The sequence below is a fragment of the Hibiscus syriacus genome, unplaced genomic scaffold (assembly GCF_006381635.1).
Source record: "Hibiscus syriacus cultivar Baekdansim isolate YM2019G1 unplaced genomic scaffold, ASM638163v2 tig00110540_pilon, whole genome shotgun sequence".
In the NCBI taxonomy this organism is placed as follows: domain Eukaryota; kingdom Viridiplantae; phylum Streptophyta; class Magnoliopsida; order Malvales; family Malvaceae; genus Hibiscus; species Hibiscus syriacus.
This window is the reverse complement of record NW_024062772.1, coordinates 326,108-353,744: the sequence shown is the minus strand read 5'-3', so window position 1 is coordinate 353,744 and position 27,637 is coordinate 326,108. Positions and strand designations below refer to the sequence as shown.

Genomic DNA, 27,637 nt, shown 5'->3' with positions numbered 1-27,637 from the left:
TCTTTGTACCAACTCTGGCTTGCAATCTCATTTTAGTTCGTAAACTTTCATTGACTTGCATTGCACTGCAATTTTTACTGATGTTAATTGTACTTTGCAGGCACTGAACTCGAAGAAGATGATTGGTAAGGCCACCTTGCAGAATGGCCTCTACATCCTCCCTTCATCTACTATAATCGAGATCTCTAAATCGTTCACCGCTTTAGAACAAAATGATACTGTTATGCTATTGCACTTTCGTTTAGGTCATCCTATTTTCCACTATCTTGCAAAATTGTTTCCTGCTCTATTTATTAATAAAATGCCAACTTCTTTTTCTTGCAAAGTTTGCTCTCTTGCCAAACATACTAAATCATCTTATTCTCCTTCTAAATACAAGCCTTTTCACCCTTTTGCCTTGATCCACAGTGATATTTGGGGCCCTTCTCAAGTGAAGAATGTTGATAATTGTAAGTAGTTTATCACTTTCATTGATGATCACAGTAGGATAACTTGGACTTATTTACTAAAAGATAAATCTGAAACTGCTGGTGTTTTTGCCCAATTTTATAACATGGTTCTCACTCAATTTGGAACCAAAATCCAGCTCTTTAAATATGATAATGGCAGTGAATTTTTTGCTAAGTCTTTGGGTGATTTTTTCAGGGAAAAGGGTATAGTTCAGCTTAGTTCTTGTGTTGGAACCCCACAATAAAACGGTGTTGTCGAAAGGAAAAATAGACACCTCCTTGAAGTTACTCGTTCCCTTCTATATACCACTAATGTTCAAAAATATTTGTGGGGAAGCCTTATTAACCACCACATATTTAATCAACCAAATGCCTAGTAAGATTTTACACTTTTTTTTATAAGAATTGAAGGCCTCGTTAAAAAACCCCTTCTTGATTACATGAGCTAGTAAGGCAACTCCTTAATCAGTGGAAGAAGGAAAAGAGTGCCTTAGGATTTCATTCAACAATTGAAATTACATAAGATACAACCAGAAAAACACAAGATACCCGTACACAACCAAATACAACAACACTGACTTAGGCTAAACCAACTAAGATAAGGCAACAGCCTCTGATTGGTTTACCTATTACTAATCTACCACCACCCTTACAGACTCTTAGCGTATGCATGGCCCGAGAAAACACAAAACATTTAAACAATAAGCATACAACCAACCAACCAATCCCCTGCTTAGCTAACTTGTCGGCCTCCATATTACAACTCCTAGGAATCCATCTAAGAACAGTGTCCAAAGCAGTAATTAGAGCCCCAATTTCCTCCACCAGATCACTGAATGAAGTAGGGGCAGAGTGTGGTTATAAATCCATTCCACTGCACTTTTAGAATCACTCTCAATAATAAGTCTTCCCTTCTTAGCCCATTCAGAAGAATAGAAAAAATCAATTCCCTCCTTAATAGCTTTCAATTCTGCCAAAATTGGAAGACTGGGCCCTACTGCTGTAGAGAAGGTGGCTAAAGTAGAGCTGTTTGAATCTCTTAAAATACCTCCAATTCCACCTTTCAACCCATCACCTCTTACTGCCCCATCCACATTAAGTTTAAACATATCTGATGGAAGAGGTGACCAACCAATAACCTTTGAGATAGAAGAGTTTTGATCTTATCAGCCCGCGAGGGATCCCCTATTAGTACATCTGTCTGTATACAGACAATAGGGTATTTTGCTGGATACCATTTAACCAACCTAAATCTAATAAAGAAGAGAGTAGAGCTGTCAAAATTTCCGTTATCAAACACCGCCAAATTCCCAGCCTTCCAAATTGACCAGAACACGACAGCCGGGATAAACCTCCAATAATAGAATTATGCCTTAGGTTCGACCAAAAACAAAGGAGGGAAATGGGGTCTTGAGGCAAAACAGTATAAATATCCCATAACTTTAGTAATTTGTTCCAAATCTCTCTTGCAACCGAACACAATAAGAACAGGTGTTCTACTGTTTCCTCATGAGTACAACACAAAGGACAAAGTACATTATCCAAAGGAATCCCTCTTTTCTTCAACTTCACTCTAACTGCCAATTTACAATGACAAATCTGCCACAAAAAAGTTTGGACTCTAGGAGGAGCCAATCCTGTCCACACCCACTTATTCCACTCAAAACTACCTTCAAAATTGCACGATAACGTCAATCTGCAAGACTTGACCAAGAACAATCCAACCCTCTTTCCCGACCAAGCAAGAAAATCATCCACTGAACCGGACATCACAATATTATCGAGCAAAGACATTAGAGCAATCCACTGCTCCAATTCCCAGTCACAAAAATTTCTTAGATGAATATTCCAAACCTTATTTTCAAAACCACCAAACTCAGATACTTGCCCCCCTTTATTAGTCAACAAAGCAAAAATTATGGGAAATTGAGTTTTTAAAGTCAAATTATTCACTCAAACATCAGTCCAGAAAGCTATCGACCTACCATTCCTCACTTGGACCTTAGAATTAACTCTCAAGCAATCTCCAATCTGATCTTTTTTCACATAATTATTCAGAATACCTCTCCAAACCCAAGAATCTAGAGGAGAAGCAACCTTTGTTATTGAAAGAGATAAGTTGCTAATGTTATTTTTATAGCAGATCATCTTTTTCCATTAACTGTTTTTATCATTTGCGAATTTCCAAATCCATTTCCCAAGCAAGGCTCTATTCATCAAACTAATTTCTAGGATTGCCAACCCTCCCTCTCCAAAAGGTTGACAAATCGATTTCCAATTCATCTAGTGAATTCTTTTCTTAGCTTGGTCTTCTCCCCAAAGAAAATTAGCCATCAAAGAATTCGACTTCTAAGTCACCTTGAATGGAATTTTGAAAATAGAGAGATAAAAAATTGACAATGAGGACAACACAGATTTAACCAACACAAGTCTTCCAACTATCGACAAAGAATTAGCTTTCCAACCTGCTAATCTTCTGTTAAAAATATGGATTACCGGTTCCCACAAACCTTCTGAATTTTTCCTTGAACCAATCGATAAACCAAGATATATCATTGGAAAAGACCCCATTCCATAGCCCGCTTCCTTAGCCCAAACTTTTAGCATATCAACTTCCATATTAATGCCATACAAAGTGCTCTTTGAAAGATTTAAATGCAACCTAGACATAACACTGAAAACCCTCAAAACTCTCCTCAAATTTAAAATCTGCATCGATGAATCTCTGCAGAATAATATTAGATCATCTGCAAACTGTAAATAGTCAAATGGAAGGAATTTTCAACCCTACTGATGATGAACCCTTGGAAAAGGCCTAGATCAGCAGCCTTGATCAACATTAAGTTTAAAAGTTCCCCAACTATATTGAACAAGATAAGGGACAAACTACAACCTTGTCTCAACCCTTTACTAATGTGGAATTCCTCAGTTGGAGATCCATTCACTAACACCGAGAAAGAGGTTGTAGAATGCAACAATTAATCCAAGAAATCCATTTATCCCCAAAACCCATAACCTTCATTAATCTCAGTAAGATTGGCCATTCAACCGAATCATAAGCCCTACGGAAATCAACTTTGAAAACTACTCCGCGCCTCCCTTTTTTCCTCCAACATTCTATGCCTTCATTTGCCAAAAGAGCACAATCAAGCAATTGTCTGCCCGGAATAAAGGCAAACTGCGAAGGGCTAACTATACCTTTAATAACTTAAACAAGCCTTTTCGAAAGCACTTTGGAAATTATTTTATATAAGCTGCCAACAAGACTTATGGGTCTTAAGTCTTCAATGCCCTCTGGATTCAGTTTCTTGGGGATTAGAGTAATGAAAGAGTGATTAACTCCATTCTCTCATTTCCTACCTCTGTGAAAAACCTAAATAAATTTCATAATATGCTCCTTCAATACAGGCCATAATTTTTTTAAAAATCCCATAGTAAACCCATCCGGACCAGGTGCCTTTACACTTTCAAAAGCCTCAATCTATATTTTTGCAATATTTTCCCCATTTTAAACCTATATCCTCCATTCTACCACTTAAAATCTTTGGTTGTACTGTTTTTATCCAAAACATTGCTACTAATAAGTCCAAGTTAGATCCCAAGTCTATAAAGTGTGCATTGGTTGGGTATTCTTCACTCAAGAAGGGTTATAAATGCTACCATCATCCTTCTAAAAGATTTTTACCACTATGGATATCACTTTTTATGAGCAGGATCCCTATTTCACTCAGGCTGAAATTCAGGGGGAGACATGGAGGGATTTTCAGCCATATCAGGTATCTCCACCCCTCTTCATTCTCAACCTTCAGAATTGCCATCATTTTTGCCTTTACCTATAGATTTGTCACATGTAACTACTCCCATTGATCCACTTGTAGTACCTATCACTACTTCACCCTCACCCACTTTAAACACCCTTCCTGAAAATACACCTACTCCCATTCAAAATCTTCCACAAACAACACCAATCAAACAACTTTGTTTCTATACAAGGAGAAGAAAACATATTCCTGAGGTTGTTTTGCAATCTGATTCTTGCCGAGAATTGGATTTGGGTCCAACTGCCGAAATAGAAGAAGAAATCAGTAAGTCCACTTCCCCTACTCTAGATGAATTCCCTTGCTATTAGAAAAGGGGTTAGACAGTGCACCAAGCATCCTATTGAAAAATTTGTTAATTATAATTCATTGATGCCTTCTTTTCAAGCATTTACAACAACCTTGGATAAAGAACAGGTTCCCACAAGCATAACCGAAGCTATAAAGGATTCTAAATGGAGAAGGGCTGTTGAAGAGGAAATTTCTGCACTCGAGAAAAATGCTACTTGGACTGTTACAAACCTTCCTCAAGGAAAAAAGGTTGTTGGCTGTAAATAGATCTTTGCTGTAAAGTATAACTCCAATGGTAGTATCTAACGATACAAAAAGAGACTAGTGGCCAGAGGTTTTACGCAAACATATGGGATAGATTTCACAGAAATTTTTGCACCTGTGGCGAAGCTGAATACTGTTCGAGAACTCCTAAGTTTGGTTGTAAATTGCAATTGGAAATTACACCAACTTGATATAAAAAACGCTTTTCTTAATGGCCAGCTAGAAGAAGAAGTCTATATGAAATTGCCACCTGGCTTACAGTCTGTTGAAGGTAGCAATAAGGTTTGCAAGCTCAACAAGTCTCTATACGGGTTAAAACGGCTACAAGCAGTCTCTCGCAGATCATACTCTTTTCATCAAAGTAACTTCTACAAATAAGAAAACTATCCTTATTGTGTACGTGGACGAAATAATTCTTACCGGAGATGATGAAGAAGAGATTTGCAATTTGAAGAAGTTGTTAAATAAGGAATTCGAAACCAAGGACTTGGGAAAGCTAAGGTATTTCCTAGGAATGGAGGTGGCAAGGTCAAAAGAAGGATTTGTGATCAACCAAAGAAAATATGTACTTGATTTACTCAAAGAAATTGGTTTTCTTGGTTGCAAGCCGAATGATACACCAATGGAGGCAAGCTTGAAATTTAACAAAGAAGATGGGTCCTTAGTAGACAAAGAGAAATTTCAAAGATTAGTCGGGAAACTAATTATTATCCTTGACAATGCCAGATATAACATTTCCAGTAAATGTGATAAGTTAACACATGACTAATCCTACCGAAGAGCATATGGCAGCAACAAATAGAATTCTCAAGTACTTGAAGAAAACTTCAGGACACGGTTTAATGTTTAAGAAGACACAAGACGGAACTGTTAAGATTTTTACAGACTCTAGTTGGGCCGGAGACCTTACTGAAAGGAGATCCACTAGTGGCTACTGCACCTTTGTTTGGGAAAACCTTACAACTTGGAGAAGTAAGAAACAATCTGTTGTTTCAAGAAGTAGTGCTGAAGCTGAATTCAGAGCACTAGCATTGGGAATATGCGAAGGAATTTGGCTACTTAAACTACTGAAAAAACTTGTCACTAATCAAGAGGATCACTTTGAAGTTTTGTGTGATAATCAATCTGCTATTCAGATTGCCAAGAACCCAGTTCAACATGATCGAACAAAGCAAGTTGAGATTGATAGGCATTTTATTGCTGATCAAGTTAACAAAAAGACAACCACACTTTCATACATTCCTTCAGAAGAACAAATTGCAGACATTCTTACTAAGACTTTGCCAAAGCCTGTTTTCAATAAATTCCTATTCAAGCTGGGATTATACGATGTATATTCTCCAGCTTGAGGGGGAGTGTAGAAATTATAAAGATATATGATTTGTTATCATTCCTTTAGTTAAGGGATTCTGTAAATAGTTTTCTAAAATCTCTTATTTTAAGGGATCATAACTCCTAGGATTAGTATCTTTCCTTTCTTAGAGTTTTCTACTTTAGAGAGAGAATTTGTATATAAAGATGTAATTTGTCCTATTAAAAATAATAAGAAAATACAGAGAATTACTCTGATTTCTACAACCTTCAAAACTCTATTGCTCTTTTAAAATGTTTGACTTCTCAAATACTAGCAAGTGCAGTACATAACGTACTTACATGTATGTCACAGGCTAACGCGTTACATTCTGCACTTGCCTGTGAATAAGAAATCAAACCTTTGAAAAGAGAAATACAATTTTGACAGATGGTTGCCCTAAGATAACTGGACCCATGGAAAAATAAACAGCCTTACAAATATGGCACAGACTTAGTGGGGTGCTGTAATCAAACCAATATGCTAAGAATGCACACAGATGAGAACTCTTTCTTCCAAAAAAATGTTTAATTGTTCTAAATTTGGAAATTTAACAAAGAGAATTTTGGGGAAGAAAATCAATTAGCAACATGTATCAGGTCATATATGTGTCAAGCCTAAAGTTAATAATTCAAGAAGCAAATAACTGCATGCCTTTTTAGTTCATCAGCCAGTAAAAGAATAATACAAAAAAAGTTAAGATATAAAAATAGACAACCTTGAACGCCTTCAAAAATCCATCTTCCTCTTCATCATCCAGTGCAGCCTCTTCATCACCAACTTGTTCACGATCAAGTAATCTATCAAAGGGAAAAATAGAACCAAGAAATTAACTTCAAATATGCAGAGGCCATCATCAATCAAGAAGTAGCACCAATAGTGAATAATAGATTACCTATCAATAGCAGCAGCATCATAATGAATTTGGCGGGACTTTCCTGCTTCATCATTTTCATCAGCAAATAGTTCCTTTGAGCCATATCTGATGATGTCATCTAACTCCTCCTAAAGTTAACAATAATGAATTAAATTTCCAGTTCAATGATTGTAACACTTTTGTTCTGGAGAGGAAGCAACATCTGACAATAAACTCCACAGTAGCTCAACATCTCCCAATAGACACCAAAAAAAGACTTCCATTCAATAGAATATGTATAAGAAATAGAGGGTTGGAATTTGAAGAAGTTACAACACATTATGTTGGTTTATTGACACCACATAGACAAGCAAGGACAGCGAAGACAAACGCGTTTCCATAATTAGTTGGGATAGCCCAAATGACAATCTGCCTTCATATCAAACTCCAACTGTGTTGTCATTCTTCACCAATCTGTTAGTTAATGGTTCTAATTTTTCTTCTAAAACCCAGTTCATTCCAACATTATAGTATAGGGATAAATCCCAAGGCTACACATGAACTTCGATCCAATGGACAATATAATATAAGAATTTTGATTTGTGCAATTGTATACATGAAACTTTAGTTTTATTTGATTTGACATGCTACTAACACGGTACCTAAGTGGCACAATTAAGTTTACTTATTGCACACACACAAAAATGCTTATACAACATGAAAATAGTTGGATCCTTATAACTTCATACCTAGCCCACAAATTAGTTAATTTTTGAATCCTTTTATAAACTGCCATGTCATAGATCAGAAGTACCTGATTAATATTTTGAGCCTTTAGCCTCCCGACAACAAGATGCTCCAAAACCATTTTCTTCTTTGTCAGCTGCATCATCCTTTCTTCAATGGATCCTCTAGTTATGAGCCGATAAATCATGACCTATAACCCAGAAAATACTCTTCATAGGAAAACAGGAAAATAGGGGGGGGGAGAGAATGTTTTGCCTTGTATAAATCAAGGAATCAACTTGCACCTTATTCGTTTGGCCGAGTCGATGAGCTCTAGCCATTGCTTGTAAATCAGCATGAGGATTCCAATCACTGTAGAGGCAAGAACCATATTTTCACTTTTCAATTGAACAAAAACCAAAGGGAGCATGTAATATCTGTAAACCTTAAAATAGTATACAAACAAATAAACAAACTGGGTGAGTTTGTCAAAGTGGGTGAGTTTGCAGGTTTGGGATTGAGAGATTCAAAAATGATGGCTGATGGGTCTGAAGCCCAATCAGAAGGAGATGAGCTTTTTGGGTCTAATGTAGGAAGGATTATTCCTGCTGGGCCAAGAATTAAAATAGATAAATTTGGGAAAATGGTTCAAGATCAAGATTTGGCTAAGTCAGGATTTTACAGTAGAGAAAAAGAGGGGAAGAGGTCAGATTCAGAGATAATAGAAAAGGATGGTTTACGAGCTAAGGATCCTGAGTTAATGGTGATAGAGCCTTTCATTGATATCTCAGGAAGTAAAGTAAAGGGTGGATTGTTTTATAAGTCTGATAGCTCATTAAGTACCAAAAGCGTACCGTTAGAGAAAAGGAAAATCAGAAGTTACAAAAGGGTCTACAAAAGGTGTAGAGGCAGAAAATACTGGCTGGGAAGTATCTTGAATTTTCAGCCTGAGAAAGAAAATGCCTTAATCATCAGAGACTGGAAAAATATGAATTCCAGAGGTATTCAACTGAATAGCTTGTCAGTGGATGTAGAGTTTTAGGGTTGTGAGGATGTTAATGATGTATTGAGTTCGGGGGATAAGAGTGTGGATAGGGTGGTCAAAGGATTGCAGTCTATAGGTGATAATCATTGCTTTGAATCTGGTGTGTTTATCAGGAGAGCTAGAAGACATTTGTTAAGGGAAGCTTTAGAAAGAGTGAGCATTTCAACAGCTTCCTCTTCAGGCTTTTCTGATTTATTGGAAGAAGCTTTAGCTACTTGGGAGGTAAGTATGCTGCCGGGGATTTCCTTTGAACAAGGACAGCAAGCCTTTTTGGATAAGATTATTGTTTTGGAAAAAGGCTTAAGGATGGACAAACAGGGGGATTTTGCGGGGGGTCTAGATGGTTGATTTTTCTATGATTATGTTGAAGTTATCTATAATAACATGGAATGTTAGAGGTTTGGGTAGAAGTGAAAAAAAGGGTTGTTCAGAGACTAGTCTCTAAATACTATCCTCAATTTCTTTGGTTGCAGGAAATGAAATTGGAGAAGATTCAAAGTCTTTTACGGGTTAAATAATTTGCAAGGGGTTATTGAGTCTCCTTCGGTTGGTTCGTCAGTGGGATTACTGTTTTGTTGGGATGATAATGTATTTGAGTTGCAAAATCAGTATACAACCAAAGATTTATTGCTATATCGGGGAGGTTTCGGGCAAATAATTTCAGGTGCAGATTCATTAATGTGTATGGGCCCTCGGTTGAGGAAGAGAAAGAAAGTTTTTTTGATGAGTTAAGCACGTTCATTGGAGGACATTCTGAGCCTATTTGTGTTGGAGGGGACCTTAATGTTTATCTACATGAAGATGAGAAGATTGGTAGAGCCCAAAACATGAATTCTATAGAGATTTTCAGTCGATTTCTTCTTAATACAGGTTTAATTGATTTGCCATTGAGTGGAGGTAGGTTTACTTGGGGTAATAACGAAGATTCCCCGACCTATGTTAGACTGGACAGATTTTTGGTTGATAGCCAATTCTTGGATGCTTTTCCAGATTTAACACAATCGTTGCTGCAAGATCATTGTCAGATCATAATGCAGTAATAATTGAGAATGGAGGTGTAAATTGGGGGGAAAACCGTTTAAACTGTTTAATTACTTGATGGATGAGGCTGGATTCGAGGATTTGGTCAGTTCTTCAATTCAAAAATGTAAAGAGTTACAGAGGAATGCTGGAATTTTTAACATTCTGAAAAAAACCAAAACTGCCATTAAAAATTGGGCAAGGAAGAGAGATAAGTTTCCTGGAGCTTTAATTTCAGAATTAGAATTGAAGATTCAAAAATTAGAAGTGGAGGTTCAACAACAGCAAGATGGTACTCATGATGAGAAAGCAGCTGAGTTGAAGGACTTAAGGTCAGAATTATGGAAGTTGCACAAGATAGAGGAGCAGATTTGGTTCCAGAATTCTAGATCCAAGTGGGTAGAAGATGGGGACAGAAATACCAGATTCTTCCATACATGTGCTTCAGTTAGAAGGAAACAAAATGCTTTGAATGCTATTAGTAGCAGGGGTAATGTTATTCAAGACCCAAATGTTATAAAGGTCACTGTCAAAGAACACTTCTTTAAGGCGTTTAATGACAAATCGACCTTAGAAGTGAAAGATTTTGGGTTGGATTTTTCCAGTATTTCTAGTCAGCAGAGGTTAAGTTTGGAGAAAGAATTTACTGAGGAGGAAATATGAGATACTTTAAAGTCTTGTAATAGCAATAAAGCCCCAGGGCCAGATGGTTTTAATTTGGGTTTTTTCAAGAGATATTGGCATGTACTTAAAGGAGAGATTATGAAGTTCTTCCTCAATTTCTATTCGGGGAAAAATTGGGATCATGGCATCAACCATACATTTATTACTCTTATTCCTAAGGTCTCTAACAGTGTTAATCTTGATGATTATATGCCTATAAGCTTAGTTGGTGGATTATATAAGATCCTCTCTAAGTGCCTATCGAGGAGATTGAGGAGTTGTATTTCAGACTTAATTAGCCCAACACAATTTGCCTTCACCCAAGGGAAACAAATATTGGATTGTTCTTTAATTGCGAATGAAGGAGTGGATTACTGGAGGAAAAATGGTCTTAAAGGTTGTGTTTTCAAGGCAGATTTCAAGAAAGCTTATGATTCGGTTGATTGGGACATTTTGTTTCTAGTAATGGAGAAAATGGGATTTGGTTCCAGGTAGATAGGTTGGATCAGAAAATGTGTAACCACTGCCTCAGTTTTTGTTTTAGTGAATGGAATTCCTACTGAGGAATTTCCAATGGCTAAAGGACTTAGGCAGAGGTGTTCACTATCACCTTTGTTGTTTAATTTTATTGGAGAACTTCTCAATCTACTAATTTTAAAGGTTGTGGCACAGGGACTGTTTTCTGGACTGGTTATAGGAAGGGATTCGGGTGCTTTCAAATTATCTCATCTACAGTTCGCGGATGATCTCATTATTTTGTGGGGCGTCTAAGATGCAGATTTTAAATGTTAAGAGGGTGCTTAGAGTGTTTCAAGTAGTTTCTGGTTTACAGCTCAACTTGAAGAAAAGTAAACTGTTTGGTGTGAATTTGAATGAAGAAGATGTTCAATAGTAGGCTAATTCTATCGGATGTTATGTGGGTTGTTTTCCCTCTGAATATTTAGGATTGCCTTTGGGAGCTAGTAGAAACTCTACAGCAATTTGGAGTCCGGTGGTGAATAATTTTACAAATAAATTAGCTGGGTGGAAGGCTTCTTCACTGTCAATAGCAGGATGGTTGGTTTTAATAAAGTCGGTTCGCTCCCTGCGTATTATTTATCTTTATTTAAGATACCAGCTTCGGTACTTAAATCTCTCAACTCCATTATGTCGAATTTCTTATGGGGAGGGGGAATAGGTAAAAATAAGATACATTGGGTTAACTGGCCGATTGTGAGCAAGTATAAATTCGAGGGGGGTTTAGGTGTTCGAAACCTTATTTTCATGAATAGAGCTCTTTTAGCAAAATGGCCTTGGAGGTATGCTAATGAAAGGGGGTCTGTTTGGAGGGAATTCATTTGTTCTAAATACAATATGGATCCATCTTGGTTAATGTTTGACAGCAAAGTCCCACAAAGAGTATCTTGGATTTAGAGATCGATGGTTAAGAATCACTTTAAAGAAGACAGTATTGGCTCTAAGTTTAGAAGTTTGTATGCTTTTCGAGTTGGAGATGGCAAGGTGATTAGGTTCTGGCAGGATAGTTGGGCTTTGGATTATCCTCTTCTAATTATTTTCCGCGATTATTTTCCATTTCCACAAATAGAATGGGCAAACTGTTTGAATTTGGGAATTATAGCTCTTCGGGATGGAGTTGGGATGTGCAGTTTAGAAGAAATTTAAATGACTGGGAAGTATAGCAGTGGGTGAATTTGATGAATGTTATTTCCTCTGTTTCTCTATCTATGGAGTTTGCTGATGGGGTGATTTGGAAAGGTTCTGGATGTGGGGTGTACACTGTTAAATCTGGCACTAAGATTTGTTCATCCATCAATTCGGATTCGGAAGAGGTATATTTTTGGAAGAAGATTATTTGGAGGGGTCAGATTCCACCTAGAGTGGAGTCCTTTATGTGGCAGGTGGTGTTAGGGAAGCTGGCTGTTAGGACAGAACTTGTTAAAAGGGGAATTCAAGGAATTGTAGACATTATGTGCCCTCTTTGCAAGAGGGAGGAGGAGTCTCCCTCGCACTTGTTTTTCACTTGTTCGGTGGTGTGGTCGATTTGGAACAAATTTCTGAATTTCTGGAAGATTAAGTCTGTTTTTCATGTTAATGCTAAAATCTTCCTACTAGCTTGGGCTGATTTGAAGTCTACCTCTACAATTTGGTCTTTTATTCCTGGGGCAGTTCTGTGGACTACTTGGAAAGTTAGGAATCATATTGTGTTTGAAGGGGGAAAGTTAGATTTGGCTGAGTATTTTTTCTTAGCAAGGTTTAGACTAGCTTCTTGGTTCCTTGCTAAGTACAAAGAGGTTTCTATTCCTAAGGATTCTCTGATTTCATATCCCTCTTTAGGGGATTTGTGCTCTCTCAATTCTAATCAGCTTGTAACTATATTGCCTTGGTCTCCTCCTCCTAAAGGTTTTGTAAAGTTAAATGTTGATGCTGCTACTACAAGAGATTGGAAGAAGAGTGGGATAGGTGGTGTGTTAAAGGACTCCTCGGGTCTGACTGTAAATTCTTTCAAGGAATCTACTGGTCCGGTCCTCCAACTTATATGGAATTAAAAGCTATTCATAAGGGTTTAATGTTCTATGCGAATTTACGAGAGAGGAAGGGTCGTCTCATTATCGAAAGCGACAGCAAGGTGGCTATAGACTGGATTAAGGAAGTGGATTTAGTTCTTGATGTTTATGCTTTTTTTATTAGAGATATTGTTCACAAGCTTAATGTTTTAGAAGGTGTTGTTAGATGGGTAGGACAACAAATTTAGAGGTTGATGCCTTAGCTAAAGCAGGAATTGGCTGATTCTATGTTTTTTTGGATTGGATGTTTTATGTTGTTTCGAGCTTTTTTGGTTTTGTAGGGGTGTATTAATGGCTGTATCTTATGTAATTGTATGGTTCAATAAAATCCTAAGGCACTCTTTTCCTCCTTCCGTTGATTAAGGAGATTTCTTAGAAGCTCCATTAATCAAGAGGGGGTTTTTTAATGAGGCCTGAAATTCTTATAAAAAAATATATATAAGAGGGTAACTGCTTGACCTATCATAAATGATAACCGTATCTGCAGTCGCAAGATTTATACCCAAGCCACCAGCTCTAGTAGAAAGCAAAAAGCAAAACCGAGAAGAATTTTTGGCATTAAACCGATCTATGCATATCTGCCTCTCAGCTCCACCAACCTTTCCATCTATACGTTCATATTGCCAATTCTGTAAAGAAAATAAGGGGCGCCAATAATAAGTTGAACTTCCTCATTTGTCGGCGAACCAACAATTTAACCATAAAATCTTCATGCTAATGCAGATATTACCATGCAAGTACAGTAATCCTCCAATAAGTCCAACATGTGCTGGAATTGTGAATATATAAGAACTCTATGCCCCTGCTCTTTAAGCTTTATCATCATCTTGTCCAGCAGTTGCAATTTCCCAGAAGATTCGAGGAACTGTCTGTAAAGACAAAGAAAAGGTAGAAGCAGAAGGTAGAGGCATTTACCAGATCAGTACAGAATACAGAAGAATAGTTTCAATGGTAGATTAAGATCAAGAAAAATGACAAAAATTATGATAATAAAATAGAAATTTTAGCAAAAAAGCACGCGTATAAGTTTACTTGTGAGCTTCATTTGCATCTTGAATTACTGGTTCAACACCTTCCAACATATAAGGATGACAGCATAGCTTCCGCAACTCCATAACCACATTGTTTAGAGATATCTAATTCAAGAGAAAAAACTAACGTCAGCTATGTAGTAGGGCAACCCACCCTGCAAGCAAATGGATGCAGGAAAGAGAAGAAACTTATTTCATCAAAACAAGTGAGCCTACTTGTGCACCACCTCGTCGGGTAAGTATTTGATAATTACGAGTCAAAATAGCCTTGTAATATTCTTTCTGCTTGCTACTTAAATCAACACGTAAAATTAGTTCTTTTTTTGGAGGAAGTTTCTTCATGACATCCTTCTTCACTCCTGCATTAATAATAATCAGTACCTACTATTTCTGCAAGATCGGTAAATACCCAAAATATTGATCCAAGAAATATGGCTTTAGCAAGTCCACACAAATAAAAAATATCCTTTCCCTATAAAGCCAAAGTCACTGAAAAGCAAAAAAGGAAAATAGATGAAGAAGAAAGCCAAAGTGAAAAGCCTGCGTTGAGAATTGAAGTCAAAGCCTTTAGAAGTCAGACTACATTCTTTGCACGAGTTAGAATAAAGAAGCAACTAAGCAAGACAATAGTGCATATGATCCTGTGTAAAAGTTTAAGATATATACTTCTAAGGAGATGTGGAGCCAACATTTTATGAAGCCTTGAAATCTGCTCCTCCTGACTAATATCCTTAAATTCCTCCTGTAACTCCTCTAAACTTCCAAACTACATATAGGTGAACCAAAACAATTCCTTAGAAAATGATCAAAAAACTTTAAAATCTTCTTGCAACTCTACATTATTAAAAATTCATATTCCATATAACATTGATACTAACCTTTCCAGCATCAAGAAAGTGCATTAGCATGAAAAGTTCATCCAGATTGTTCTAAATCCAAACAAACGTTCACAAGTAAGTCATAAATCATAATATTATACATATAGAAAAACGAGTGCATGTAAATTCTGAGGTAATCACATATAAAAAAAAGAGAGAAAAAAAAACAAAGACAGGCTGAAATAATCATAAAACGTTAAGAAACAGCAAAAACCCAAAACTAGAACAAACTTAGTAAGCTTCTTTTTTTTATAGAACTTAGTAAGCTTCTTGCATCTTTAGAAAAGAATTGATGGGCCAGGAGAATATAAACAGAAACAAATTTATTCAAGGAACTCCTTAATATGAACCCTTTATTCACAAACAAGCTTTCACTTTATTTAGAAATAAATACAAGCACTGCATGCATATTTTATGTACAATGGTTAGCAACAGCTCTTACTAAAAAAGAGAAATATGCTGCCTGACTTTATTTCTTAACATCAAACTTTTAAATTCAATAATTTTATCATAAGATAAAATAAAATAGATATATATAAACAAATAAAAGGCTTGCTGGCTGGCTGGGAAAGACGAAATCATCTTGAGATAGCAAAATATGGTATGAAAGGAATAACATGCAAATAATTGTGCCACTGCTGGAAAGGATGTTCATAACTCGTTGAACAAATTTTAATGCTATTGGTGATAACTTTCACGATCTCCAAGGCAATACTGAAAACAAAGAACAAACCTGAAGAGGAGTTCCAGTCAAAAGAGTGCGGTGGTAAGTCGTATACTTCTTCAATGAAAGAAACAACTTTGAATCCTTATTCTTGAGCCGATGTCCTTCATCAACGATCTACACAATGAATCATGTAAGAGCAAAAACTCACTTAAAAGACTACATAACAGACTCAAAGAGCAACAAGATATACCATGCATTCCCATTTTATTGGCTTCAACGATGTTGTATCCAAGTTAATCATCTCATATGACGTTAAAAGAACATCAAATTTTATCCTGTCTTGCTTGCTTTCACTAACAACTTGGCCAGATTTCTTTTTCTTTATCTTCTTATGACTTTTTTTAGGATGATAAAACTCATACTCCCTTATCACTCTACGAGCTTGGGCAGAACCTACATACATAACCTGCATCATAGTATTCTCGATTAAAATAGCATATACAGGGAATCATAACTTGTAATTTAATAATTTTCATGTACATACAACATTCATATGGGGAGCCCATGTTGCAAACTCCCGTTCCCAGTTCCGTAATGTGGAAAGTGGCGCTACTATCAAATGAGGAGCAATCTTTTTTTCAAAAAGAGATGCTAAAAAAGCAATACTCTGGATGGTTTTACCTGCAAGAAAAGAAGAAAAAACATTTGCAACCTATTATATACGATATAAGCTACTCAAATTCCTTCAAAAAGTAAACTGCCTCCAAACAGGACTTACCAAGGCCCATTTCATCAGCAAGAATTACATGTGTTTGATTGGACCAAGAAAAACGCAAGAAGTTCAACCCTTCAAGTTGGAAAGGGTGCAATGTGCCTAGAAATCCATTAAAATGATTTCAGAAATTAATGATCACAATGTGCGATCAGACAAGTGCGAGATTGCAGGGAAAATGAAATAGAATGAACCTCCAGAAAGAAACTCAGGACTATGTTCATACTGCTGAAATTCCTTTGATTTTTTCTTGGACTCAACAGCATCTTGAAAGCTGTTTTTCTTCTTACTAGCAGATTTATGAGCTCTGGACCTAATTTTATTGAATCTCTCAATTTCAGGTTGAAATGCAGATATATCTGACTCGAACTCCCAATAACATTCATCATAAAGAAGTTCTTTATACTTAACAAGGTATTCCTTCTCATCCTCATCTCCCCTGAGGAAGTCAGTATCCATAACACACATACGTTAGCTACTGAACTAGAACCCAAGCTTAAAAGAACACACAAAAACACCAAGTCAGAGTCACAATCAGTAAAGTAAACAAATATCCAGATCTCAGATGATAACGTGCATGAGGATGATTATTGAAATCAGATGATCAAAATCAAGGACAAAGAACAACAATATACATGTATAACATGTGTATGTGTACATGCATATGATAAAGTTATTAGATAGATGAACCTGCAAGCAAGAATTCGATCAACTGTAGTCCACTCAGGTCTAATGGCAACAAAGTCATCTTCGGATTTATTCTTTGATTCCATTTGTCGATGAAAGTTGTTCAGCTTAGTCCTTAAATGAGGATTGGACTTGAAAGCTTTTAGAATCTCCTCCTCAGGTACCCTAACATCACCAATGTAGATATATGGTTAATGTTTGCTAAAAACAATATTATAAACATAATTAATCTGAAAATTACCAAGTGCAATGCAAATAGGATAATCCCTTCCACTTTACAAGATACTGTTTCACAAATATTTGCTTTGAACCTGTACTGGAAGCATCATTATCATCAACCACGGTAGGACGCATTTCGCAATCCAATATCTTGTCAAGATCATTCAGAGAGCTAACCTGCAAGCCAAAAAAGTAACTCTAAGCTGCTGTGAAAGGTTCGCAGAAATCCAAGATATAGAGATAGTAACAATGTCAGAAAACACAATTTAATCATACACATTCAGGGCATCTCCAGTTGTCATGAAGAGGAGGAGTTTTCAGTGGAGGAAGTAAGCACTTTTGATGGTATGCATAAGTACATGTTGCACAACTCAAGAGATTCTTGGTTTCTCCACAGGCTTGACATGAATTTTCATTATGTGATTTCAATCATTAAAAATGGTTTAATTATATGTTGGTCCAGGCCCTCCTACTTTGCTGGAGCTTATAGCCATCAAGAGGGGTTTAATTATCTTTGAGCCTATTCTTAAGAGGTTTAAGAATCGGTGGATTGTTTTTTTTTTTCGATAGAAGTTTGAGGTCTCATTAAAAACTCCCTTCGTATTCGTTCACATACTAAGAAGTATGTTAACAAACATTGGAAGGAAGAAAAGAGTACCTCAAAGTTTATTAATAATAATACCCAATACAAAGGATTACACGAAATATCCTCCTATAGTGATATACACCATTACAACAAACACCTTAACCCCATATAACCTCAACCAAAGTCACAGTCGAATCACCTTATTTCTAATTACACCTCCAGCAAATAGTATTAAAACAACGCAACAGAACATAATACAAAAGAAAAGCAACACCTGCAACCATATAAACTAAATCAAACCACAAATAGAAAGACCAGATCTAATGAGATTCGTCTTCTTCAGGAGCCCAAGAGTTTGGCTTGAATGAAGGCTCTATCTCATGCACCATGATCTTGAAGGAGTTGTCACCAACCTTCAATTCCAACGACGCATCAATTCTCGCACCAGCCTTTGCGAGGACTTAAATTTTTGCCCGATCAAAGGATGATGGTGACTGACAGCTTTCATCAATTGCTAGTAACTGACCCCAACTATCAGCAATGTTCTTGAAAGTATTCCAATTCCATGCTTGAAATGGAACACCCTCGCAAACTAACCATACTCGGCGACACTCCAATACCAAACTCTTTGACCAAGCTTCGACTATGGAGAACCACTCTGCGAGAGTCTCTGATTTATCGTTCTTCACACTTCTCAATGAAGCAGAGTCTTCGAAAATCATTAATACCGCATTTCCAGCAGCTCTCATTAAGGAGAAGCCAGTGAGGCCCTTCGCATGCATTTGTCTAGCGAGATGACTGATTTTGATGAAGTTTTTACACCACCCCACTAGACAATTACTCAACACCTGAAGTTTTTCTTCATCAATAACACCTTCAACTTTATAATGATTCTTCCTCGAATCATCTTCCATCTTCGGACTTGTGGAGAACACCTGTGAAAGACTTTCTCCGATAAGAGTGACGAGGTTTGAATTTAGCAAAAGAAACACCAATTTTGCTGTCGTCGATAAAAGAGCCATTCAGTTTTGAGGTCGCTCTCCTTGCTTCTTCGATTGCAGCGAAGCGAATGAAACCAAAGCGAACTCCTTTTGCATTTCTTTTATTTGGAATAAAAGCATCAAGAACCCGACCATGGGAGCAAAATAAAGATCCAAACCTTTTCCGATGAATCTTCTGTGGTAAATTTTCAACAAATAACGTGTAACATCCAGACTTATCAACATTGCACTCCTTTGTGGTAGATTCCCTGGTTCCCTCGTGGACACCATCAATTGCAGACTTTTCGTCGAAACACCCAGTTTTAACAGGCACATGAATACTTGGAGATGCTAAAGAGGCTGGATTTGGCAATGGCAGTACTAGAGGAACATGAGCATCAGAATTATTAATTATACCTCTTTTAACAACAAGATTCTTCCTAGCCGTCTCAATGTGCAAGAGAGACTTCAACTTAGAATCAAAAACCATTTTCTGAATAGCATCCTTGGCAGCAACTACAAAATCTGCATTTGAGAAGAGAGCGAACCCTTAGGCTTTCCTCCCTTATAGCTCAAATGAGAATCTTAAAAACCTGGAAGCCGTCTCAGAAGATTCTACAAAATCGGTGGATTGTTGAATCTGACAACAAACTTGCAGTGGATTGGGTTAAGAATTTAGATAGTTGTCCTGTTGTGTTTCTTGATCTAGTGAAAGATATTGCTGCCATGATAAGAGTATTGGAGGGTGCTATCAGATGGGTTGATAGAACAACTAATATAGAAGTTGATTGCTTAGCTAAGGCTGGTATTGGGTAGTTATTGTTTGTTGGGTTTAGGATGTTTTTTAATTGAGTGTAAGATGTGTTGTTCGGTGTGTTTCGGGTTGTTTTTGTAAGGGGATTGATTGTTTTAAACATTATGTAATCTTTAGTTATTAATGAATTTTGAGGCACTCTTTTCCTCCTTCCGCTGATTAAGGAATACCGATTAGTGTTCCTTTAATCATGAAGGGGGTTTTTAACGAGGCCTCCACTTCCTATAAAAAAAATCATTAAAAATGGTTAATGAAGAATAAAACAAATTACCAAGAACCATCTGAATGTTCCATATCTATAAATTTGAACGAACAAAAACATAAACTAAAGAGAGTAACATAACGCCAACATTTTTTTCTACAAGGCATCAGCAATTTTCACAACACAGACTGAATTTCCACAACACAGACTATCTGAAGATCAAATCTGATACAGCACGGATAGGAAGAAAAGCTATCCTAATCAGAGGTGATTCTTTTGGAAACATAAAAGAACTATCAAAAGAAAAAAGAGGCTGACCGCATCATCCCTGACTATCTTTTCTAAGTTCTCGTCAGTTTTACGAGATCTTCCAGGCACAAAATCTGCATCATCATCTGATTCATCCAAATTGTAAACTGACTTTCGTTCTGATCTAACCCGGAGCCTCTCAACCAAGTTACTCATCTTCTGCAAGAAAGAAAAAACATTTGTAATTTGTGTCTGGCATCGGTACCTCAAGTAAAATGAAGAGTCAGAGCAACATAGTCAGATACAAATGGATCTCAAACAGCGTGAGAAACAAAGTGAAGATTCTAACCGCTTGACTGGAGAAACTTATTTTAACATGGATAAAAATCCATAGGGCTAAAAAGTGCAAATATTTATCAAAGTGCGGGAAGAAATTACAAAGAAACACAATTTTATCAATAAATTCAACCAACATGGATTTGACCAGCATATTGGTTCAGTAAATCTACTTCTATATATAAATTTTCTTCCCCGGCCTAAGTACCTTCCATATATGGTAAAACTTTCAACTAGAGAAAAACAAAAACAAAAAAAAAAGACCGCACACAAACTTTCATTTAAAATGTGAAACACGTGCATAAGATGAAATTGATAATAAAGCATAATTGCTCCCCGCCAAACCACATATAAAAGAAAAAGGCAAACTACAAAGTAAATTTTTTTTTATATAAAAACTACAAAGTAAAATAAATGGTCGTTCATGTTCCTTGTCTCGTTTTCATTTAATTAAAAGCATTCTATGCATAAAATCGGCAAGTACGTGAAACAAAAATGCAGGGAGACCACAATACTTCATAAGTGTATTAGCTCTCAATGGATCATGATTGCATAAGTTTGTGCAATTAGCCCGGCCACCTTACCTAGCACAGGAAGCACTGTATGATAAATAACCTAACAGGAGCAGCTATATGCAGTAAATACTACAGCAAGATGAAAGAAATGGTCAAGAAGAAAATCGCTTAGATCGCGACGAGAAAACAATTGAGTCAATAAACCAGCATGTAGTTTAATCCAAAAGTGACAAGACACCCCTAAAAGACCTGATGAAATAATGGGACAGTAAATAAACTAAGAGCAGCAAGTATATGGACAGGAGAAATAAGGAAAACATGCAATGACACAGATTAAATTAGACCGTTGAATAGACATTCGTAAATCTTGAAATTTTTATCAAAATATCCAGTCACGATACAAAATGAAAGGGCTGGAGTTAAAAATTGCCCTAGTCGCTGAAGATTAAAGCAAAAGACATATCCACTCACATGTCTACCATCAAACAACTATAGACTAAAGGTTTCCACCTGCTTCTTAAACTGGTCGATAACTTTGAATCAAATTTCACTCCAAGCACACGAAGCAAAGGAATACACTTACATCTATGCATATTTTAACGAACAAAACAAGTAATAAATGACCTAATCATCAACCCTAGAACTGAACTACCAAGCTGACAAGTAAACAATGTACCAAAAATCAAAGCAAAGCATATATAAGTCAAGAAATTCTTGATAGACGCACAAAATTGCATGCAAAAACAAACAATCCCCACTTACAAACCTCAAATAAGTTCAAATCAAAACCTCATTTGCAGCATTCTTCGGCACTAGAATCAAAGAACTGGAAAGTCAAAAAGTTTAGAAATGTACAACGTAGGCAAAGAAAATCACCGAGAATTAAGGGATCTGAGCTCCTTTCGAGTATGTTGAAGTTGCGTCCGACACAGAACCGGAGAGACGGTGGTGGACCGGCGCGGGGTGGAGGAAAGTTGCGGAAAAAAAAAACTTGAACCGGCGGGTTTTATCTGGGGTTTTTTTTTAAATTACGTAATTACTATTGGGTACATGATAATATGGATTCTTAGGATGGTCATTATTGTATTTTAAAGTGCCATTTACAGGCTGTAAATGATAATTTTGACATTTGGGACAATGTATTTGTCTAAAATTAATATAAGCATGCGTTAGGTTTATTTTGATGGTAACTAAGGGCAACAAATTTATTTGGGATTTATGGTCTTTTCATCTGATAGTAATATATTAAAGGCTTAATTATAAAATAAGTGATTAAACTATAGAGTTTTTTTTACAAATAGATACTTAAATTATTTTTTGAATTATATCGGTATCTGGCGTTACCACTTTAAGTGCTCGGATCATAAAATTCATTAATTTTCTCTGTTAGGTGACATCTGTCACATTCTGTTAATTTTTAAAAAAATTATTTAAAACTAAAATTATATTTTAAAAAAACACAAATTTTCGAAATTGCCCAAAAACTTTGAAAACATTCATTTTAACTTCTAAACACACGTTGATTGTCGTCCTTTGCCATCGACGAGACTCCACCCGACCTCACCTACCCGCGCGATCAATACTCCTATGAAATTACGATCAATTGACGGTCAATCAACGTTTTAAACTCCGCAAACCCTAGGACGAAATTCACGATCCCACGCGATTTCGACGGTCTACGACAACAATTATGACAACAATTATGGTGGCGTATAACTAGGATGATGGCGGAGAATTTGTCGGCCGCGTTGGTTGTGATCAACTTGAAAACCAGTTAAGGGTTACAATGCAAGCAAAAGAGAGAAGTCACAACTAAATCAACAATCTTTTTTGCCAATGTATGCAAATAAAATTAAGTATCACACTCGAGTACTCTACATTTATTATCAATCCTTTTTTGCAGACTCTTCTTCTAATTAGTATTATGTCCGCTCTCCATCCCTAAGCCGCAGAGTACACCTGCATATTTCTCAGTCGAGCCAATGAAAAAGTTATCCCTCAACTTCCTAAATGTGCATGATGTGAGCAAACTATCCGAGCCGGCTTGATGGCACACACCAACTCTTTCCACTTCCAACAACTCGGCGAGCTTGTTCAAACCACCATGAAGGCTATTGCAGAACTTCATCATATGCTTGATATCATACACCATGGGAAAGTACATGCTGATCAACTCGAAGAAGCCGGTTTGAGTTTCGGGCAAGCTCCTGCAGGTCAAAAGCTTAAGCAAATACCCAAAATCATATCCGCTATGAAAGGTGACCCAATGCACGGAATCATTCAACACAATCCCAGACGACATCAAAAGCTCGCCGAACCGCTTCACATCGATACCCTTCTCATTGTTCTTCTTAAAATCAATCCCACACTGGCGCAACAACTCGATCGAATCACCAGCAAAGATATCCTCACTGATGTTAAACTCGCGGAAATTGAATTGCCAAATGCAGAGGCCATCGGTTCCACAAGTGGGAAGATTCCCATCCTCATCCGAGAAAGTGAGACCCAATTGGATCAATTTCAACATATCCACATTATCTTTCAAAGTTTGGTAGTGATAATCGTTTATATTCCTGAAAGTTCCAACAGGGCGTAGAACAACACCCGGGAACTCGGAATCCATAGCTACATAATTGTAAGTATCGATAATTTCACGGATCAAAGCAAACTCTTCTTCCAGATTATCGTTCCAAACTTCTCGAATATGAACCGAATCACCTTTGGCCAAAATCGACATTTCCAGTAGACCAATCCAAAGGCAGATCCGTGAGATTCAAAAATGCGTCGTTTCAATCTCGATAGCAGATCTGAAAAAGGAAACCGGGGAGTTGGAAATGAAACCCTAGAGAGAAGAGCGAAGAAGGAGAAGAGATCTGACCTTGGAATTGTGAGATCAGGCCTGAAAGCAACGGATCTAAAGAGGCTTCTTTCACGAACAGTGACTCAGTGAGTCGTGGTGGATTGAGTCGAGTGGTTCGGGTAAACGAATCAGAGAAAGAAAAGAAAAGGCAACGAGGACAAGGTTTTAACTTTGAATCCATTTGCTTGTTTTTGTTATGGTTGTTTTCAGTACGCCGTCGTATTTAGCTTTTAACTTTTCCAAGTCATCTTGGGCACGCTGAATTTGATTGTGACATGTACAAAGGGAAACTTCATCTACTAGTCCCTGTACTATACCTGTATTTTTAGATTTAGTCTTTGGGTCCTAATTTGGGTATTTTTTTACCCTTACAATTTTAAAATTCCAGAACTTTTATTCTGAATCAGACAGTACATATTAAATATGTTAGGCTTAAATATAAAAAAAAGTGTCTAAACTATAGTGTGTTTTTTTACGAATAGGTGTCTAAGTTATTTTTTGAATGATTTTGATGCCTAACGTTCCAAACGTTATCACTTTAGGTGTATGTGTTGTTAATTGACACATGATAAAATCTGGTAATTTTGAAAAAATAAATAATATTTAAAATAATATTATATTTATAAAAACCTAATTCCTCTTAAATTACAAAATTCCCCAAACCCTAATCCATCGCCACCTCCCTTTTACGGCCACGACCATTGATGCCGACATAGTCATTGCCATTCTCCTAGTCATATGTCGTTGTAGTTGTCATAGATTAGCTTTCGGAATCGTAGGGGATCCCGATTTTCATCATAGGGTTCACAGGATATGAAACATCGATTTACCTTCGATCGGTCACGATTTCATAGGTGTTTTGGTCACCGAAGGATGTGAGATCGGGTAGAGTTTTATCGACAATAAAGGGCGTTGGTTAGTTTGTGTTTAGGGGTTGAAATAAAGGTTTCAAAGTTTTGTGGCTATTTCAAAATTTCGTTGTTTTTTAATACAATTTCATTTTTAAATTTTAAATAAAATTATCACATTGTATCAAGTGTCATTTAACGAATGGAATTAGCGTTGTTGACGACCCGAGCACCTAAGTGATAACGTTTGTAACGTTAAGCACCGAGATCGTTTAAAAAATAATTTAGGCACATACTTGTGAAAAGAGCACTTATTTTATAATTAAATCAATATGTTAAATCAAAGTATATGGTTCATATTAGCATTATATGTAAGTTATAGGTTTAATTTATGTTCTCCAATTTAATGATTTTAAGCTTTTATAATTTAGGGTATTGCCCATATATCATTTAAATCATTATTGAAATTTTAAAATTTAATAGTATAAAAAAATAAAATTGATCTCAATGAAATATATGGACTAATGATAGAAAACAAACATAAAAATAAAGAATAATGGGACAATATTAAATATTTTAAACTACTATTAAAGATTCACCCATAACATGATTTATTGATTACTATTTTGAGAAATAAATATTTTACCAAATAATTAGTTATATGAATAAATATTTTATAGGTAGTAAAGCATATAAATGATCGTCTGACTATAGAATATTATTTTGTTAAGTCTCTCGATTATTAAAAGTAATAAAATTGTCTCCTGATTACAATGCATTGCTTTTATTGAGTTTAATGACTATTAAAGGTTACAAAATAGTCACTCGACTATTCATATGTTCCAAGCCCGTCTTTTTCCGTAAAAAAATTGGGGATCATCTGAGCTGAACATTAACGTGTTGAGCGGGATGTGATAAAATATAATCTCATAACCGCTTGAGTTGTATTTTGTAAATCAATTCTTCGTTTATATTATGTCATCGAACCTATGCTTGAAAGCAACGACATTACCAATAGTCATCTTTAAAAATGATTTTATTATATCACAAATCAATAGATTAACATGCAGTTCAGACAATCGTCAATTTTTTTTAATGGAAAAAAGACGAGTTTGGAATATATGAATAGTTTAGTGACCATTTTATAACTTTTAGTAACCAAAGGATTCAACAAAGTAATGACATGTAATTGGATACCATTTTATAACTTTTCGTAGTTACGATACTCATCAAAGTATAACCTTATAATTAGGGGAGTATTCATGAACTTTATCCTTATTTTATTTACAATATTAAGATTCAAATATCGTGTAAGAGATTTGGCGTCTCATCTATCATTGAAAATGATATTTATTTTGTTAAATGTACATAATTAAATTAAAATAAGAAGATTTAGGCATATAATTAAAACACAATTAAAGTTTCTTATTTATATAACTAAAATTCTTACGTGGAAAATTAAAATTTAATGATTTTAATATTTTTTATAATTTAGGGTATTGTATATTTAAAATATAAAATTAATCATATTGAGTTTTCTTAAACTATGACTCAAATTTATCATTATCTTTTCTCAAACACTTGCATGATAAATACATGATTAACTAAATGAAAAAACATAATAAAAAAATATCTTATTTATCGATCGATAAATTTAGATCACGTATCGAACAGAGATCTTCTGACTATAAAAAAAAATATCAATTTAGTTTATTTTATAGGTAAAGTACACAAACGATCTTTTGACTATAAAGTGAGCATCCTGATTATTAAAAATTATAAAATGGTCCCCGACCATAGGACACTACTTTATTGAGTCTCAATACTATTAAAAGTTACAAAATTGTCACTTGACTATACATATGTTCTAAACTCTTCATTTTTCATTAAAAAACTGACAATTGTCTAAGCTGAACGTTAACCTATTGAATGAGATATGATGAAATCTAATCCCGAAATCGTTTGAGCTATATTTTGTGGATCAACTCTTCATTTATATTATGTCGTCTAGTCAATTATAGAAATATTATGTTGTCGAGCCAATGCTTAAAGGTAACAATAGTTCCAATAGTGACAATTAAAATATTATTTTATCATATTACCAGGGATGGACCGAGGGGGAAGGATGGGGGTAGTCTCCCCCTTGAAAATTCAAAATTACCATATGTATTTTCTATTGAAAAATTGTTTTCGCCCTTTGAAATTTTATATGTTCGTCATCTCCTAAAATTTTAGAAGTTCATCTCCTAATATAAAATCCTACGCGCCCCCTGCATATTATAGTAAGCATTGCGTCTTAAATGATCGTCAATTTTTTAACGGAAAATGACGAGTAGTCGGTGGGTTCAACCGAATGATGCCATATAGTTGGATACCATTTTTTACTTTTAACAATAGTAGGACTCAACAAAGTAGAACCATATTAATCGAGACTATTTGTACATTTTATCTTTATCTATAATATTGAGATTCGAATATTGAACCTTATTTAAGAGGTCTATAGTCTCCTCCATCATTTGAACGATATTTATTTCTTTAAATGTACATAATTAAATTATAGTAAGAAGCTTTAGGCATATAATTAAAAACACAATTAAAGTTTCCTATTTATATAACTAAAATTATTACGTGGGGAAATTAAAATTTATTACAAACTTATCCAAAGGCAACAAAATTGTAATATTTTTTTTTTTTGAAAAATATGGTTATCTCAATGGTAAATAAATGGTATATCACGCATCAGCGCTTAGTTGTATTTTTTAGCCGTTACTGAATTTCCATAGAGGGAAAAGAAAAAGGGGGGAAATCAGGTGGCCCTAGGAAAAAAAGGCTTAATAACTTTTAAGTGCCTAATATTTTCTCAATTATATTTTTAGGTCATATCGGTAAAAAAATTCTTTAAGTAACTTTTTTTTATATATTTTAAAAAATATTTTTTAAAAAATA

At 35.7% G+C, this 27,637-nt stretch overlaps 2 protein-coding genes across 2 annotated transcripts in view; both read right to left on the bottom strand.

Moving 5' to 3' along the window:
* Nucleotides 1–21,987, bottom strand: part of LOC120130273 (CHD3-type chromatin-remodeling factor PICKLE-like) — a 28,388-nt gene extending 6,401 nt beyond the window's left edge. The window contains exons 1-21 of the mRNA XM_039147534.1: nucleotides 21,860–21,987; nucleotides 21,750–21,795; nucleotides 20,202–20,351; nucleotides 17,578–17,718; nucleotides 17,324–17,478; nucleotides 17,086–17,247; nucleotides 16,590–16,834; nucleotides 16,402–16,497; nucleotides 16,168–16,304; nucleotides 15,874–16,089; nucleotides 15,690–15,797; nucleotides 14,957–15,007; nucleotides 14,745–14,844; nucleotides 14,295–14,437; nucleotides 14,080–14,183; nucleotides 13,778–13,916; nucleotides 13,507–13,676; nucleotides 8,061–8,127; nucleotides 7,844–7,966; nucleotides 7,069–7,178; nucleotides 6,892–6,973 (exon numbers count right to left, since the gene is read on the bottom strand). Coding sequence (XP_039003465.1) covers nucleotides 6,892–6,973; nucleotides 7,069–7,178; nucleotides 7,844–7,966; nucleotides 8,061–8,127; nucleotides 13,507–13,676; nucleotides 13,778–13,916; nucleotides 14,080–14,183; nucleotides 14,295–14,437; nucleotides 14,745–14,844; nucleotides 14,957–15,007; nucleotides 15,690–15,797; nucleotides 15,874–16,089; nucleotides 16,168–16,304; nucleotides 16,402–16,497; nucleotides 16,590–16,834; nucleotides 17,086–17,247; nucleotides 17,324–17,478; nucleotides 17,578–17,718; nucleotides 20,202–20,348 — 2,496 coding nt within the window. The 5' untranslated portion in view covers nucleotides 20,349–20,351; nucleotides 21,750–21,795; nucleotides 21,860–21,987. The remainder of the gene's footprint in view (nucleotides 1–6,891; nucleotides 6,974–7,068; nucleotides 7,179–7,843; nucleotides 7,967–8,060; nucleotides 8,128–13,506; nucleotides 13,677–13,777; nucleotides 13,917–14,079; nucleotides 14,184–14,294; nucleotides 14,438–14,744; nucleotides 14,845–14,956; nucleotides 15,008–15,689; nucleotides 15,798–15,873; nucleotides 16,090–16,167; nucleotides 16,305–16,401; nucleotides 16,498–16,589; nucleotides 16,835–17,085; nucleotides 17,248–17,323; nucleotides 17,479–17,577; nucleotides 17,719–20,201; nucleotides 20,352–21,749; nucleotides 21,796–21,859) is intronic.
* Nucleotides 21,988–22,890: 903 nt separating this feature from the next.
* On the bottom strand, nucleotides 22,891–23,995 carry LOC120130318 (probable CCR4-associated factor 1 homolog 7). Its single transcript, XM_039147570.1, has 2 exons — nucleotides 23,862–23,995; nucleotides 22,891–23,790 (listed from the first exon to the last, which is right to left on the bottom strand). The coding sequence occupies exon 2, from the start codon at nucleotides 23,718–23,720 to the stop codon at nucleotides 22,896–22,898; it is 825 nt and encodes a 274-aa protein (XP_039003501.1). The 5' UTR covers nucleotides 23,721–23,790; nucleotides 23,862–23,995; the 3' UTR covers nucleotides 22,891–22,895.
* Nucleotides 23,996–27,637: the final 3,642 nt, after the last annotated feature.

Bases quoted from the DNA above. Each gene is read 5' to 3' on its own strand.
- LOC120130318 (XM_039147570.1), bottom strand. From the start codon at position 23,720: ATGTCGATTTTGGCCAAAGGTGATTCGGTTCATATTCGAGAAGTTTGG.